Source organism: Armigeres subalbatus, chromosome 3 (genome assembly GCF_024139115.2).
Source record: "Armigeres subalbatus isolate Guangzhou_Male chromosome 3, GZ_Asu_2, whole genome shotgun sequence".
NCBI classification, from domain to species: domain Eukaryota; kingdom Metazoa; phylum Arthropoda; class Insecta; order Diptera; family Culicidae; genus Armigeres; species Armigeres subalbatus.
Window position 1 is genome coordinate 291599839 of NC_085141.1, and position 18924 is coordinate 291618762.

The window sequence follows — 18924 nt, forward strand, 5'->3', positions numbered from 1 at the left end:
CAACTCGATCATCTTCTAGCCAGCATGTGCTGAATTGAATTGCCGTCCGAGTTTCTCCTCCCGCCGCTGAATCCGAGCAATGGGTAATCGGATCTCGACAATTAGAAGGTGATGGTCAGACGCGATGTCAGCGCTGCGTTCATTCCGGACATGAATAAGGCTCCGTCTTCATTTCCGGCTGATGCAGATGTGGTCGATTTGATTTTCAGATTGTCCATCACGAGAAACCAACCTGACTTTGTGCGCTAGTCGATAGGAAAAGAGCGATCCTCCAATCACCATATCGTTATTGTCACAGAATACTGCCAACAACATTTTCACTCATTTTTCCAAGACCATGACGACCCATGACATGCTCATAGTCCGACAACACACAACACAACATCTCCGCATTGAAGTCGCCCATGTAGATCTTGATGTCACTCCTTGTCCTGTAACTCGGCAACATCGGTCGGCGCATAACATTGGATTATCGTGAGGTTCCTTACCCGTGTTCTGAATCTGGCAATGATTATTCTCTCATTGATTGTACGACATTTCACCGAAAACTATTTCGCGGATTATAACATTTGGCGGTATATAGCTTTTCGCGGTATGACATTTAGCGGATTCTACCTTCTCGCCGAATGACTTTTGGCGCAATACACTAGTTCGCGGAATACTATTAATAATTGCTAAGTGTTCATTCAGCACTTCCACAATTATTACCTGCGAGGTTTCTAAGCCAAGTTACCATTTTTTACATTCGTATGACACGAAATCAACACGTTGAAACTTTTCTGCCTGAAAAAGTAGAGAAAATGTTTTATCATCATGCGATTCGTTCGAACCGTTTCTCCATTTGATTTTGCTGGCGTAAACGAGAATGCGCTCCAACTTTCGTTCGAAAGCGCGTTCGTACGTAAACAAGAATATGGGTGTATATCTGGCCCTTCTGGCCAGATATAATGAAGGAATTATCTCCTCTCTTTACTTTGTTAGGGATAGACGTTTTTATGAATAATCCTTTATTTTTTCTTTCGCCTCATACCGAACAAACGTATTCATTAAAAGAAGGCATTATATCCTCCCTTTGCTTTGTACCAGGAGGACGCATCCATTTAAAGAAAGAATTACCTCTCTCTGCGCCTTATACCGTGCAGACGCGTCCGTTTAAAGAAGATGTTATCAACTCCTTTCGCCTTATACTGGGAATACGCATCCATTTAAAGAAGACGTTACTCCTCCCTTCGCCTTATACCTGGCAGACGCGTTCTTTTATAGAGCAATTCGCTGTAAAATCATGATTTTTTTTCGAGATTTTAATTTTGTATAACTTGTAGCCTAACTTTTGACAAGGTTCTAAGGAAAAACACTTTGAACATTTTCAAAAAAAATATAACTTTTGAACGGCTTGTCCGATAGTTTTGGTGTCTTCGGCAATGTTTTAGGTAATCATTGGGCCTATGTGAAAAAAATATGCACTGTTAAAAAAAAAAAGTCCAATAATTGAAAATAAAACTGATTAATTGGTAACTGGTAATTGATTTTCTGAAAACCGAATTTTTCATTTTTTTTGTGTTTTGATGTGTTGTAGCAGATATTATATGTACTTTTCTGCACTATGGTTCATAATGAAGAAATGATGGATTTTTTACGTTTTTATCGACTCGATTTTATGAATGTTCGTTAAATTTCCAATGTAAAAGGTGTACATAAAGCGGCTATGAGATAAAATATATTCGATTTTTTTAATTTTCCGACGTTCTCGAATGTTTTTCGATTCTATTCAACCTAGAATAAATTTTTAAGGAGTTATTGATATTTATTGAAAAATGCTAGTAATGGTGTGGTAGGCCATTTTTATGGTATGAAGTTGTGGAAAAAATACTTTACATGAAAAAAAAACAATAAATTGTTTTTCGAAATCCATCCTTAAAATGAACCATCTTCAGAAAGAACCTTTCAACTACACTAATTTTTGATATATGTTATAGCAACAACTAGTATAAATCGTGGCACAGTAGGTCAAGGTGGGCAAAAAGTGAAACTAAAATAAAATACAAAATGACGGGTTATCCCCGAAGCGATATATGATATATGATATTTCAATCAAACGCTCTCTTGTTATAGTAGACAAGTATAACAAAAAATGCATTTTAGCTTAAGATAGTTCAGAAGGTTAAAATGCATTTGATGATGGACACCTGTTGCAAGGATTGATAAAAGTGCTTAAAAAACTTTTTGGAAGTATTTTCTGATTACTTAATTAGGGGGAATGACGACTTTGGTAGGTTTTGTTCTATTATTGTCAGGGTTTATTATGACTGATTATGCTCAAATTTGGCCTAAACATTCTTTGTTTATCACTTGTTCATCCTAATCCACCTTCAATATTGAATATAAGTCTTCCGCTAAATGATATACCAAAAATTAGTATGGTTGAAAGATTCGGATTTGACTTTTTCTAAGTAAAGAATTTTTGTCTCCACCAGATTTCAGAGAAATAAAAAAATTCAAAAATAAATCGACCTTCGGCAAATGCATCCATTCATAGTAGGCATTATATTTTCCCTTTGCTTTATACCGCGCAAAGTAATCCTTTTTGTCATAGAAGGGACTACCTCCTTTCTTTTCTTTATCATATCATAATCCAAAAGAATTTAGTCCGGATTGCATGTAATTAAGTACGATTTTCGATCCCCGGTGCCGGCCTAGGCAATTTTCAGATTGGAAATTGTCTCGACTTCCCTGGGCATAAAAGTATCATCGTGCTAGCCTCATGATATACGAATGCAAAAAAAATGGTAACCTGGCTTAGAAACCTCGCAGTTAATAACTGTGGAAGTGCTTAATGAACACTAAGCTGCGAGGCGGCTCTGTCCCAGTGTGTGGATGTAATGCCAATGAGAAGAGAAGAGAAGAAGCATGTGATTAAGCAGAAATCGGTAAATATTTCAATGACTGAATTCCACCAAATGGAATTCCGCGCAATGATTTTCGCTGAAAAGATACATTCCACGAAATGTCTTTGGGAAAAAAGGTGCATTTCGCGAAATGTGTTTCGGTGAGTTGATACATTTCGCGGAATGTCGTAAGGCGAACAAAAAATTCTGCGAAACGGTTTTCGGTTAAATAGTCCTACAACCTCTCTCATTAATTGGTGCCCACTTGTTGAGCACCGCCTGTGCATGGGCGCAAAGCAGGAAACTTCTCGGTACCGGGGAGCGTTGTTCCCTCGAAAACCAATACCTATAACAATACCTGTCCCGATGGTAGTTTGTGTTCTCCAAAGTTTGGCCAACAGACTTCACTCAGTTCCAGGATTCCGAGCTTCATGCGCTGTGCCTTGCTAGCAAGTTGTGCCAGTTTATCTTGCTGAGCTAACGTTAAAACATTGCATGTTCCAATTCGTGACCTTTGTTTCATGTTTTAAGTCCCACCCAACACCAAGACTAGGTTAGTGCGCTTTGAGCGGCACACTGTCGAGTTGATAGGGCCTGCTTGTGGATACTTGTGGCTGTTTATAGAAGTTAAACAGAACTCACTGTCAAACCCCACCACATCCTAGGCAAGCCCCCGGTCGCACCCTCTCACTCTAGCTGATGTCAGAAGGACAACAGTGCCCAGGCTACACTACCAGCTAAGTACGCAACCCTTAGCTGGCGGTCAGTTGTCATCGAAAGACCCGTGGAAGCGTGAGTATTGGAGCTTGTGAGTTATGACCAGAGCTATGTTTGACGCTCCTTCCCAGATGTCGCCTCACCATTTCGTAGCCCACGATTATGGACAGGGGAAGGGTTGGTGAAAAAAGGGGAGAATCGTATTTTTGGAAAAACAATTCATTATAACTTCTGAACGCATCGATCGAATTTAACGAGTTTAAAACACATATTCTTTATCTTTAAAAGATTCTTATAGAATAGATGGGTTCGATGATCATTTGGAAAAGGGGAGGGGTACTCTTCAGGGGCAGTTTTGGTAAAACAGGCAATTTTGTAATTGGAAAAGTTTAGTCATCGTAATTTATGCAATCAAAAGTGGAATAATTTTTCTTTTCATCCCTTCAGTGATTAACCTAGACTGCAAAAAAAAATTCATGCGTTTTTATTGGCAAAAATCTATTAATTTAATTTATAATGTTCATAAATGCACTCAACCACTTTCCACGCGAAGTACAAATAGAATCAATAATCAAATAAAAAGTATGTGTGGTCTCTAATATGCAGTTATTGGATTTATGTGTGGATTCATATTGAATATATTTGTACCCTCAAATTGCAAAAAATTATGTGTGCGACAAATACATTCAATATGAAGAAAACTTTTAGTGTACAGTAGTGCCCTTATCCTCAAATGACCTACAGGTTTCATCATGTTTCAATTGTATCATTAACAACGAAATAAACCTTACAACTCCGGGAAAGGGATGGTTGAAAATGAACCCTTTTAAAATAAATAAGGCACCGTTCAAATTATCTGGAAGTTATACAAAAATTGTCACAAACGAACAACACTCAACGACTACACTGCCGCGCCGCTGCGTTGAAATGGATTTCATATCAATAGAAGGCAGGTTAGTTCACGAAGTCTGGTTCTCGGATTTTCGTCTTATATAATTTCAAAGAGTTGATGAAATTTCGACAAAGTTTTGTCCCGAAGGAACAGACAATTTTACCTCGTAGGGAAGCAGACTACCTCGTACCTGACAAATGCTGTCCAGATGTTTACAATACAAATGGTAAACATTTATCGGCGTACTTAAAAATGACATTTTACAACCCTGCCTTTCATTACCACGCTGGCGCTGCTGCAGGAAGAAAGAAGAAAACGATAGCCACGTGATTGATTGGTGAGTGTAGCGAATCGCATTGTTTCGCGAAGTGTCATCGTCATCGATAGACGATGGCGACCGTGGTCCATCGATGCGTCCCGTCCCGGTCACGTACTGTTTACTTTGTCTGATTTTGCGTCGCACATAAAGTTGAGCACATGCTGGCGTACAGTTGCATCCACACCACCGTCATCCCTACCGTCTTCGTTCATTGTCACAGGAAATGCATTTCTTTTCTATTTCGATTGATAAACAGTGTCCAAGGTTGAAAGATCATATTTTTTGTCATCAATTAAATATATGAGAAAGCATAAGATAACACAATTATTCATTACTTATTATGATTTTGATTCATAGTACGAATTGCATAGCATGTCTATAAATGTTTCAATAATTACCTACATTAGGGTAAGTGTACCGGATTTGGCCACTTTAGTGCCTGATTCGGCCATCACTGAAAAATACATATCCTTCCAAAATAATCGATTAGAAGCAGTGTAGAAGCCTGAAGGATATATCTCTTATTGGAACTAATAAGCCCCTCTTAAATTGCTTTGCGAAATTGGCCAAATTTTTGCCATGGCAAAAACCGGCGCAGCTCTCCTACTACTACTACTAAAGAGTTTGTTATGGCTCCTCTTAAATTACTGGATCAATAGGATTTTAAATAACGAAAACATTAAGACTTATTTACGCACCGAATTCCTCATTTCCCAGGAAATGAGAATTCAAATTGATGTGCCTGCCGAGGGCAGCTCTGACCCATCCACGTAGGCCGCGCAACCGTTAATCAAGCAGGCGGGGACCGGTAATTTAATTTTCGCCAGGCTACCGCTCCACGTGTCCGTCCAAGGACTCGCCGAAAGAAAGGCCCACCACAGCAACTGTTGCTTCTACATCCTTCCAATGCCAATGACTAACCGAACCAATTCGATTATTTGTGGCTCCGTGGAAAACAGGAATGATAGGCGAGAAGATAAAAAACCACCTCTTTCATTTATCGTCCTAGTCTACCGTTATTTTCTACGAAGCGAAGGGTGAGAAGTTTTTTTTTTCATCCATTTATTGTGTGGCACACACCTTCCGCCGTGATGAACGAGCAAAAGGAATCGTCGAAACTTCCGGGGTTCGACGATGGACTGAAGTCGGTTGCCAGTCCATAACCAAGGTATGGCTTCTAACTTTGTTGTTCGCAAATGGACCGCAAAAGGACTCAACCGGTGCGGTGGACTGGTGGCCTTTACACAGTCTTTCAATTTGATCCTAGACTGGGGCACACTAGGGCAGAACATTGACGAGATCCAAATCGACGTTCGTTTCAGTATCAGAAATAAGAATACGAAGGGTTTCGTTCAACAGAACCAGGGCTCTGTACCAGTGTGCGAGGTGGGACCGTTATTGCTAGCTCGCCGTAACACAATTGCAATAAATTAATTTCTATTAGCAGCTCGGTCGGCAACTGGCACTCTTCTCTGGGCTGAAGTCCTATCGTTTTTAGTCCGATTCAAGCATATTTTATTTCATTAATATGTATGTGCAATATTTTCAGAATTATAAGTTCGCTAATTAACACTTCGAAAAACATTTGTTATGTGACGTTAGTTTACAAATTTTTCACAAAACTGATGTCAACCCTTCCAGCTCGAATTTTCCACTGCCACAAAATCAATCCAATAAAGAAAGTAAATTTATTATGCCTTTTCAACAAATGATTCAGAATAGAAGGTCGTCGCACTACCTACCTAGCGTGCATTTGCGGACGAGCGACGTTAGAAGACGTACGGGGGCTTGAAGCGCGACCATATGTAGCGTAGGGGCGACACTTCTCTAATCTACACAAACCACCGTTATTCTTATCTATATTAAGAAGACAAGAGCGCTCGTTGTCGATTCAATGGGAAACCCCATCCACCCCTGTAGCTTTCATCGTAAATCATGCTAAGATTCGTTCGAGGAATATCATACGCGATTCGGCATTTCCCCGGTGCCGATTTTTTGAGGCGATCAGCTGTCGAGCAAACGGTCCAAAATTTCCACGCGCATCATTTTATTGGTAGCGGTACGGGGTCATTCACATTAGTGGCAATAATGTTATGTACCGCTGTAAGCAGGCTAACTCTCACAAGTCAGGATGGCCGAGCGGTCTAAGGCGCCAGATTTAAGCTCTGGTTCCCGTAAGGGAGCGTGGGTTCGAACCCCACTTCTGACATCCTCTCTTTTTTAATCGAAGTTGGTGTGGTTAGTGGATTGAGGGCGACTATCAAAATACTATGAGAAAATATTTGGGCAAATGTTTAGATTGAAGAATCGCGCTCAGTGAGCTGATCTTATCAAAATCAAAGGAATGTGGATGCAATAGACTCGATTCCTAATCAGCGAGTCCAGGAACTCAAAAATAGAACAAGCCTGTTTATATTCTATTGTATACAAACACATTAATAAAGTTAAAAAAAAAAAAAAAAAAATTCTATTGTATACAAACAATTTTATTCATATTTGCGAAGAGTATATTAGGCAAACTTTGAAAACAGTAGCTGTCTTGTTCGAAAATGGAGCTTTATATGGAGCTTAATAATTATACTATTTTGAATTGGAATGTATTACCATAACTTCCAATACACAAATCCAAATTGAACAGCCTCACAATTATTTTAGTTTGCCGCAAGCCACTTATATTACATGATATTTTAGTAATATATGAAAAAATAAATAAACTTTAGTGGCCTATCCTATAATCGTGTGTACTAATAAAAATGATATTTTAGTTACAAGATAAAGATTGTCGCTGTCCGGAACATCTTTTGCTGGCGACGATAGAGTACTAAATGTCAATGAAGGAAAAATACATACGATTTGACAGTTTGGCACCCAAAATGTTTCGGACAGCAGCACAAAGGGAACCGAAGCGACAATCTTTATATTGTAACTAAAATATCTTTTACTACAAAGCAAATCCATACTGCTGCGCTAAATAGCTCTGAATAAATCAAATTGCCACAGTTGATCCGAGCAAACAGTCGAATGCGATGAAATATTTCACATTATTTACGCGCTGCTGGCTAGGCAGCTGTAAGAGCTACTATTCTAATAAGAACAGGCCAGCGTGTGCTGGGTGTCTGGATCTGGATTTCGGTTTACCCTCACTATTCCATCGCTACTAGCATGCCGCAGCCGAGCACGCTCGCCGATAGGCGACGTTTAATTTAGGCAAGAGGGAGCATCAACACACGCAGAAAGTGCACACAGAGCCTTTATGAGCAAAGCAATTTATTATTAGCGACACAAGCAACAGTTAATATGGGAGCTCTTCTTTATCGATGTTTTCATTTCTCGTATGCGGATGCCTGTGGAAACGTATCAGAAAATGAATCACTTCTACTCTCGTTTGCTCAACCACAGCCACTCTCTTTGGTTTATTGGCAACAGTGCTGCTAGTATTCCATTCCAACGTATGGAATCGTTATGAAGCACGAACTTTTAATTTTAATCTGAGGTCAAGCATTTTTATTCGTGTGATTGAAGCCCTCTAACTGGATGAATTCGGAAGAAGGATAAAAACAATTGACGTATGGAATATTAAAATTTAGGAGTCATTCAAAACCATGATGTTAATCTTTCAGTGGTTTTTCAGTGGTGGCAAATGACTTTATTTTAAATCCCTTTTTACGTTATTTGATTTTTTGCCTTTCTTGTACATCAAGTCTACTAAGTGTTACATACCAATCAACTAAGCTCGACGAATAGAGGTGCTGTCTGTGCGTGTGTATGTGTGTGTGCAAAAAGTCAATTGTACTTTCTAGGCGCTTATCCTTAACTCGCAAAAGATTTCATTGGATGGAGAATCCTGTCTTATTGTCTCGTATTGAAAGTTGGCCAAAACGTGAATAGTAAACATATTTTTTGGCACTTATACTCATCCAATTTTCTCGCCAAAAATTGCGAGTATGTATGATGATCAAACCCGCGATCTTACTTTTAAATGATCAAGTGACAAAAATTCGCCAGCGATTAAGAATCGTTTTGAAGCATTTACCGTTACACTTTGAACTCTTTTTCCTTACTACCATGAAAGCATAACGCCAAATAAAAGATAAAACGGGGCTGTAGACAATTAGCTGATATTAGTAAAGATTAATGTTTGAAAGAAAATTCTATGTTTATTATCGTTTGAGTACAAAATTTGAGAAGTTGTCGCCGGCGACAACTCGCCTACTGTTTTTACATGAAAAGTTTTCACATGAAAATTACAATCATTATCGTCTGATAATGATTCAGCACAACACTGGAGATCACATTTGAACGGAACATTTTTGAAACATTTGCCACATCCAAATAGATACCGTTTTGACTCAAAGTCCGAACATGACTCATATTCCGAACATTGGCGTTAAAGTGCCCTCGAACAGAAACTTTCATTAGTTTCCCATACTGAGGATCAGCATTATAAACAAATTCAAGATCATTCGGAAAAAAAAATCGAGATTAAAATTGTCTTTTAAATGTTCGGGATATGAGTCATGTTTGGAGTATAAGTCAAAACGGTATAGGCAACAATCAATATGAAACTGACGATTTTTTCGTGGTTCCAGTTGCGCATGTTGTCACAGAAATGTCGTTTTGATTCAGAACGTAATCTATTGATGCCCCACTAGAACAAGTTTTAGCACTGGTACCATGACAACATCCTCAAAAGATTTTTTTTACCAAACAAAAACAAATTTAGAAATGAAAGCTGGTGAAAATTAGGGGCATAGTATTTTCGTTGTAATAAACTTTATTCAATCGGTTTATTAAATATTTGACTATTCCCGTTCAGCAACTGTGTAACTGTGGTTCAATGTGATCAATCGGGGATCGTTGATTTCATGCAAGCTGATTTCATGTAAACCGAATTGTGCAAATCCGGTCCGTCTCGATTCTAAAAAATAGTTATAGCCAACAGGGTCTCGTTATCACCAAGAAGGTCGTTATAAATATTTAATTAACATTTTGTCCTACTGTTGTACGAAAGGTCAAAGGGGGGGCGGGGTTTAATATTTATTTTTCATTACCCCGAAAAATATTAAAATGAGAAAATCAAAACACTTCCCTGGATACAGTAAAGAATGTTTTGAAAATCCTCAAAATTATTCGAATTTTATTTTGTTACCCCCTCAAAATACTATTTTTTGGCAAAAAAATCCTAGGGAGGGGGAGAGTTTTTAAATATTTGTATCGGCCTAATATTTAAATGAGTTCAGTGCGTGTTGGCTCTTGTTTCGGACGGCCGTACGATCGCGCGATTTGCCGAAATTTTGAGATTTGCATTGCGCGGTCGGTAGTAAAGTTAATTAGTTCAGTGCGTGTTGGCTCTTGTTTCGGACGGCCATACGATCGCGCGATTTGCCGAAATTTTGAGATTTGCATTGCGCGGCCGGTAGTAAAGTTAATTAGTTCAGTGCGTGTTGGCTCTTGTTTCGGACGGCCGTACGATCGCGCGATTTGCCGAAATTTTTAGATTTGCATTGCGCGGCCGGTAGTAAAGTTAATTAGTTCAGTGCGTGTTGGCTCTTGTTTCGGACTGCCGAACGATCGCGCGATTTGCCGAAATTTTGTAATTTGCATTGCGCGGCCGGTAGTAAAGTTAATTAGTTCAGTGCGTGTTGGCTCTTGTTTCGGACGGCCGTACAATCGCGCGATTTGCCGAAATTGTGTGTTTTGCATTGCGCGGCCGGTAGTAAAGTTAATTAGTTCAGTGCGTGTTGGCTCTTGTTTCGAGTCAGCGGATCGACCGGTCGTCAAAGTTTAGTTTTGCTTTGTGTGGGTGAGTAAATAAATCAGAAAGTGAAAGTTTGTTTCTTATCCGGTCGTGTTTCTCCAGTAAGCGGATCGGCCGGTCGTCGAAGTTTAGTTTTGCTTTGTGCGGAAGGCAAAACGATCGGCCGGTCGTCGTAATTTTGTTCTGGTTTGCGCGGGTGAGTGAATAAATCAGAAAGTGAAAGTTTCAGACAGCGAAAGTGTTATTTCCCATCCCATAGATCGCATCACTTACCGAAGTGAATCCAGATAAATTATCCTTTGTACCTAAAACGATATCCTATCCTAAGACAATCGTGGAGATGCAGAGGTATACTCGGTCTCTAGTAGCAACGAGAGCCGAACTAACAATCCTTCCATTCCTATATGACCGTAAGGACGTGGGCGGCGCCATTATTGACTTTTTAATATTCGAGCTCCCGAAACGTGTACATTGTGAATAGGTGCCTGATCCCAAGCCCCATTCAGTGTGTTCTCTGTACAATTTCGCAAGTTCAGTCAATCACGGAGTAGCAACTACGAATTGTGCGGTCATTATGCTCATGCTCATGCTCATGATGTCAATATTTCTCCCGCTGAAAATTTGAAGAATTTTCTTGAAATTTGGAACAATTTTCCTTAGAAATTCCAAAGTGCTTCCTTTGAAATTCCAAAGAATTCCCAAAACGTCATAGTAGTTGCCATGGAAAATCCGAAAATAAATTTCCAATGAATATTTTGGAGAAGCTCATAGAATTTTCGAAAGAAGTTCATCAGATTTTTCTTTCTAATTTCAAAAGATTCTTCCGTTGAAGTCTTGAAAACATAAAAAAAATGCAGAAATAAATCTTCAAGAAGCAAACGAGAAAAATCTCCACGCCGATTCACGCCGCCGCCGGCTAAAATGGCTTTCGACGTAACGCCGAAAACGCCGCCGCCGATTTTCGGACCGGCGCACACCTCTAAATGAAATACAAATTTCTGCATAACTGGAGCACTAATCAGAGAATAAATAAATTTTAGGCGAAACGAAGTCCGTCGGGTTTGCTAGTTATAAATAAAAATATTCGGACAAAATTTCAATTTCAAACTGTAATCACTTGCCCAATTGCTCAAATATGATTTTGTACTGTTCATAGTATTGGAATAATTAGCGATAGGAATTATTCAATTGTGAGCAAACAATATGTTATTCATATGTTAACAATATTAAAGACAAAGGAATTATTGTTTCATGTGGCTGAAAAATAAAAGAGGGTTAACGTAAGAATATAAAATACACAGTTACTTTATTTTACCGGAGTCGGTAAAATTTTACTGAGTTTTTGGACTACGGATCACCCAGTAATTTCAATGGCAATAATTTACAGTACCGAGTTTTCAGCATAAACGAGAAATGTCAAATAAACATTAAAATCGGTAATGAAGGATGTTTGTTTATATGAAAATAACTGAGTTAGTCAGTAAATGAGGATTTATTTTTTGGAAAATATTTTACCGACTGGACAGTATATCTAATCAATACCTTTGCATGAAATATAAAAGCCTATTCATATCACGATAATTTACGCGGTATTTGACATTATAAAGAGTGTTTTGATGTCAATGTTTACTCATCGTATTTTCATTTAACTTCTTGTCATTTTTCACGTGAAATACCTCGTAAATTATCGTAATCTGAACAGGTTATAAATATGAAGTAATGAAGACTTTGGCCGGTTATAATTTATTATTGTCAGACAGGGATTGAATCCTAGGCTATAAAAGAGAAAATCTGTCTTTTATTAACATCATCCTTAGAACACCGACAAATCTCAACACACCGACATCATCCTTAGCACACAGACCTTAGCACCGTCACACCGTCGGTGCTTAGCATACCGTGAAAAACGTTTTAAGCAAGCTACATAGTTACGATAATTCAAGGGGCTATTCTCCATGACAAATTCTTTTAAAAATAGTTCCCAGAGGTAGAAGGCACCGGCAGGTTATTTATATTATAACCGGCAGGTTATTGGTTCCTGGCACCGGTTCTCATGATGCATTTCACTTGTTTTACACAGCGATCTGTGGCTGAAAAGTTCACTTTTTAAAACGCGTCAACCAGCACGACGGAAATAATTTTCAAAATGGAAGCTCAACCGGAGGAAAAGAATCGAGTAAACAACATCGAGCAATAATTAATGACTATTCGGTAAATTTGGTATAGATTTGTACCGACTTTTTTCGTTGTTCAGTAATTTAGGGATTAAATGATTTGTTCAGTAAAAATAAGTAAACGTCAGAATAATAAAGATAATTTTTTACCGAAACTCGGGAATTTATTACTGACAATCATTTGTGGTCAACTAAAAAACTAATATTTCGGTAAAAACAAAATTTTGCAGTTGAAACTCGGCAAACAAAATACCGAACATCGAAATGCTGATTAAGTGTGTACCCACATATCTTAGACTTAATTTACTGTTAGCACCATATTAATCATTATTTTTACAACACGGGTTGCCAAGGAAAAATCGCAGTTTTTTCTACGTTCATCAAATTCGGGTTTTTTTAGTACCGATAGTAGTTGATTTCTATTTATCGTTTTTTCTTCCGTTAAAAACTCAACTGAATTAAAAGTTACAACCATGATTGTTGCTTTTGATGCAAGCTGCAACTATCCTTTACCGCCCGGAACCATGAAATCCAAGGTAAACTATTGAAATTCGCTACATTGATGAGAAGAAAACAACGATGAAAAGAAATCGATCAATGCAGTTACGTCCCTATGATACTAAGCGCGATAAATGCATTGCCACTGTATTATCCATTTCCTTTTTTCAGGAAAGAAATCGGAATTTTATTTCGCTAAAATTGGAATATTTTTTTGACATTAAAGCTAGTGATGTGCATTTATAATGAAGGCGGCGGGGGAGGGGCAAACATACTTCTAAGGAAAATGGATGTAAAAATTTTCAATATTTTTTTGTTTTATACTAATCGTATGAAAGTACAAACAAATCCTAATTTTAGTGAATTTTTACATTTTGTCAAGCTCTAAAACCATAGCATTTTTCACTACAATTACCTCAAATTAGACCAAAATGTCACTTACACCCCTGCTTCTAACCCCCTCAATTGTCTTTAGAAGTGAACAAGATGAATACACAGCTAGGTGTTGCAGTCTGCCCAATTTATGGACGAGAAGAAGGCGGGGGTGAAAAATTCATTTTCGGTGCAAAACATAAACAAACCGGCTGGCTCTCCCATACTAAAATCCAAGATGGCTGAATCGTGAATTTGGCAGATTGGAACACCTAGTGGTGTATTCATCTTGGAAGTGAATTGAATGTGTCAGGTAAACATCGGTTTGACAATGGTTTTGCTGGAAAACTACAAACTCGGTTATTTTTGTTTAAAAACTATGCGTTTTACTTAATTTATCTGATTTTTTTTGTTAATTTTAAATGAAGAGATTTTGCTAAATCTTTTTATTGTAGCCTAATACTGAATAACTGAAAACGAATATTGGGTTGACAACACTGTTCCAACATTCACGCTAAAATGCAGTGAGACAACAAAGCGTGCAACTCACACAACAAACATATTGTCGGTCAGATAGTCTCAGCACTTCTGCAAAACGAATGCACGTTTTACCATGAAATCAACGCAACTGGAACTGAACAGATAGTGATACCATATTGAAGCGATGCCCATGCCGGATATTGACCACCCATTCGAACCCATTGATCCGCCTGCTTCGAATGTGCCATGAATATTTAAATAAATTGCGTTCTTGATGTAATCGATTTTAATCTTCGCTCGAGTTGATTCATGACGGTGTTGTTTTTCTTATTGTCCATTTCAGCAAAACTATTTGATGGAGTTTGGTTATTTGCCCAAATCGAATATCGAAACGGGTAACTTACTTACTTAATTCATTTTCGGTGCAAAACATAAACAAACCGGCTGGCTCTCCCATACTAAAATCCAAGATGGCTGAATCGTGAATTTGGCAGATTGGAACACCTAGTGGTGTATTCATCTTGGAAGTGAATTAAATGTGTCAGGTAAACATCGGTCTGACAATGGTTTTGCTGGAAATCTACAAACTTTTTGTTTAAAAACTAGGCGTTTTACTTAATTTATCTGCTTTTTTAGTTAATTTTAAATGAAGAGATTTTGCTCAATCTTTTCATTGTAGCCTAATACTGAATAACTGAAAACGAATATCGGGTTGACAACACTGCTCCAACATTCACGCTAAAATGTAGTGAGACAACAAAGCCTGCAACTCACACAACAAACATATTGTCGGTCAGATAGTCTCAGCACTTCTGCAAAACGAATGCACGTTTTACCATGAAATCAACGCAACTGGAACTGAACAGATAGTGATGTTTGAGTGCGGATACCATATTGAAGCGATCAATAAAATCCAGAAGTGCTTTTTTCCCTCCGTATTTCAAGTGATCAACTTATGCTTATTTATAAAATCACTATAATATGCAGATATATTTCATACTCATTAATGGGTGGGAAATGGTATCTCAAACATTTTTTTTTCTTTGCTTGCTGCTTTACAACTGCTCGGCTGAGACCTACACACTTAACTCATTTCACCGAATTCGGTAAATTTTACCGAAATCTCAACAGCAGAACTGTTCGGTAATTTACTTTACAGATTTTTTGTAAATTTTTCCATTGCTCAACTGTCAAAATCACCGAAAATCAGTTAAATTATTTACCGAATAGTTCTGCTGTTGAGATTTCGGTAAAATTTTACCGAATTCGGTGATTTATTTTAAGTGTGTATACAGATCCATCTCGCCTATCTCAAACATTTCCAAATCTGTGTTAGAAAGCAATTAGATGCCTGCAAAACAAATGCTTTTGCAAGACAAAACGTTATTGAGGATCATTTGTTGAAAAATCTTAGCGTTTATCTTTAGAACTCACTGCGAGATTGAGGAGAGCAAGAGCGATATTATCTCGCTCTTTTCACCGCTGCAGAGTGAACATGGATATATTCGAATCCGTAGGCAGTAAATTACACAAAACAAAACTGAAACGGTTATTGAATATTAAATAAAATGATTACCGGAGGGGGTGAATACCACACCGCTGGAGAATTCACACACCGTTGACGAATGTTGTAGATACTTGGTATAACCATTATTTTCAAACGCATTGCACATGCAAGTAAAATGGAAACCACATAGCTATGATAAAAGTAATTCTTTTCTGTCTGAGCAATTCCAAACGTGTACGGCTGAAATATTTCAAGCTCTTCGTGTTGGCAGTGAGAAAGGAAAAGAGTTCATTTTCATTGATATTCGCCGTCTTCGTACTTCCCATAATAGCATTTCTGCTACATCAGTGTGGCGTGTGTTGCTTTGCAGTTGGCTCAGTTTCAACAGGGTCCTGTGGCGCAATGGATAACGCGTCTGACTACGGATCAGAAGATTCCAGGTTCGACTCCTGGCAGGATCGTGATTGATTTTTTGCTACATCTTAATAAAAGGTGTAAAGTAACAAACAAAAAATCTAGTTTTTTTTTAAAAGGGCGTAATTGATTTTGACCTTGGTTTTCGATAATCAATTTGCTAAAAATTACTTGCACCATTAATGAGTATACTGTTCCTTTAGTGGTGGTGAAAGTTACTTTTGGTTTTCATAGTGATGTTATCCATTGATTTGTTATGTGATTCTGCTATTGGAACAGTTGCTCCCCTATAGGTACAAGGGAATCAATTTTATTAAGAAAAACAATGTTTTCAATAGTTTTGCAAGCAAAATCTTAGAATAGGATAGCGTGTTTATAGCACGACGTATCAGCTGATATCGTTGTAAAGCAATCGCATTGAAACCCCATTACCTACGGTTTATTTAATTATTTTTGTATAAAATATGATTCTCGATTTTGGTAAAATCAAAACTAAGCTTTCTTCAATAATAAATATAATATTTTACGCATTATAATTGACAAAACCAATCAGAGCTCAAATATCAAATTTGAATGGTCCAATCAGCAATCGTTCAGTTGTAGACTCGTAAACTTCTACCTTCATGTGTAAGCACTCCGTTCACTTTTTAACACGTGTTGTATGATGCCCACCATGCCGGATACTGACCACCCATTCGAACCCATTGATCCGCCTGATTCGAATGTGCCATGAATATTTAAATAAATTGCGTTCTTGATGTAATCGATTTTAATCTTCGCTCGAGTTGATTCATGACGGTGTTGTTTTTCTTATTGTTCGTTTCAGCAAAACTATTTGATGGAGTTTGGTTATTTGCCCAAATCGAATATCGAAACGGGTAACTTACGGACTATGGAGCAGCTGGAGGAAGCGGTGCGATTGTTTCAGGTGAGTTTGTTTGGTTTCGAACATTCGAGCAGGTACGAGTACGATGTCTGAAGAAGCAGCGCATGGACAACTTTGGCTACACGTAGTGCTTATAGGACATTTGTTGATATATTCTATTTTTTTCCTGGGTGACGACGGTGTGTCTTTATTATGACAAAAGCGAAATTGAGCAGATACTAATTGTAGAAGTATAGCACACATTAAGAAAAATCCATTTTAATTTACAACTGAGGCCGTTACAAATATTTAATTAACATTTTGTCCTAATGGTCTCCGGGTGGTCCAGGGAGGGGGGGGGGGGGGGGGGGGCATAATAAAAAATAAATATTAAAATGAAAAAAAATCTGTTAAATTTCTGAACATTCTTGAACAATGTTTTGAAAATCCACAAAATTATCACAAGTAGTTGATTTAATTCATTATTTTATCATATTTTTCTTAGTTTTTAATGAGTAAATGTGAATCACTTGAAAAACAGAAGCCTTCATGCGCCTGTGTCAATGACAAACATTTTATTTACATTCGATTCCAATTTTCTAATGACTTTTTCATATACTAGGATGCTTAAGTGTACGGATTTCGATGCCCCACGGTACAGGTCATTTTGAAGTATGTTGTTATATCCCCGTGGCGCGGTGTTTATTAAGTGAGACGTATCCCATTTCACTTCTCACTTATCCTAGTAACCCGAACAGGATTTACAGCCGAGAATGTCGTTGTGCCGAAAATGCTGTTTGAAGAAAATAATCGTTTGGCAGTACGAGCCATTTGGCTGAAAAAGTCTTTTGGTCGAAAATGTTATGTGACCATATGAGTGATATGACCAAGAAAAACATTTGACCAAACAGGTCGTTTGACACAATAGGCCGAACATGTTTGATGGAAAAAACATGTAGCCAATGAGGTATTTTCTAAAGCAGATCGAGTCAGCTGTTGGTTGCTCATGTTTATCTACTTTGACAGTTAGTGGGAGCGCGTTTGTTTGGTTATTTCGCGCTGAACGTTCTAATGGGTCGCATCGTCAATTCTAACTGTTTGATTTTTCGGTTACTAGAGCGTTAAAAAAAAGCTTCTCAAAAGATTTAAAATACATGTAGCTAGATTATTCATACCATTTCATTTAAAGCATGATGTGCAGAAGATAACATGAATAAAAAGTTAAACGTTACAAATATTATTTTGTGTTTGGACTCAACGAATGTTCATGCAAAGTCATACCAAAACAAAACAATCAATGCAAATAATCGGGGCGCCGCGAAAGTCTCATAAAATACCTTACAGCTTAGATAATTATATTCAATATTAATCTAATCTAACAGTTAAGCCCAGACGAAAACAAACACATTAGAATACAAATGTTTGCAAAAACACAGAAAGTAGATTATCTGAGTTCAAAGTGTTGGATACTTGTACTTGTTCTTCTTTTTCTTACTGGCATTGCATCCCTCACAGGGCCATTGCAGCCTCGCAGCTAAGAGTTCTCTAAGCACTTCCACAGTTATTTACTACGAGGTTTCTAAGTCAAGTTACTATTTCTGCATTCGAATATCATGAGCTAACACGATGATATTTTTATGCTTAGGGGAGTCGAGACAATTTCCAACTCGAAAATTTGCAACTCGAAAAAGCACCTCTTTCCTCCTTTGACTTTGATCATTTCGTGCGGAGTGATTTTAATACCAATATCCATTTTAAAGCCCTCAGCTGATATATGTATTTAAAAGCTTTCGTCCAAATACTAACTGGTATAGTCAAAGCTCATTTTTATTGTGTAAGAAGCAAATTAGGAAAAAAAGGCGCTTGAAATGCTGAGCATCACTGCTGCTGCTTTTTCACTACCCGCACCCATGTACTATGCCTTGGTACCGCCTTCCTCTTCAACGGGACAAAAACCTCCACAACTGCCCTGCGATCGATTATAATGAGGTCTATGTCGTCCGCAAAGTCTTGGTCATAAACGAAGTTGACACCTCGTCGACA

General features: G+C 37.9%; 1 protein-coding gene and 2 non-coding genes across 5 annotated transcripts in view; all 3 read left to right on the forward strand.

Moving 5' to 3' along the window:
* The window catches only part of LOC134220283 (matrix metalloproteinase-2-like), a 261279-nt gene that overhangs the window by 231536 nt on the left and 10819 nt on the right, over nt 1-18924 (forward strand). For all 3 annotated transcript variants that reach the window (XM_062699296.1, XM_062699293.1, XM_062699294.1), the window contains one exon: nt 16843-16944. In XM_062699296.1, coding sequence (XP_062555280.1) covers nt 16843-16944 — 102 coding nt within the window. The remainder of the gene's footprint in view (nt 1-16842; nt 16945-18924) is intronic.
* Nucleotides 6939-7022, forward strand: Trnal-uaa (transfer RNA leucine (anticodon UAA)). Its single transcript has one exon. It is a non-coding gene; the product is annotated as a tRNA-Leu (tRNA).
* Nucleotides 15991-16063, forward strand: Trnar-acg (transfer RNA arginine (anticodon ACG)). The gene has a single exon. It is a non-coding gene; the product is annotated as a tRNA-Arg (tRNA).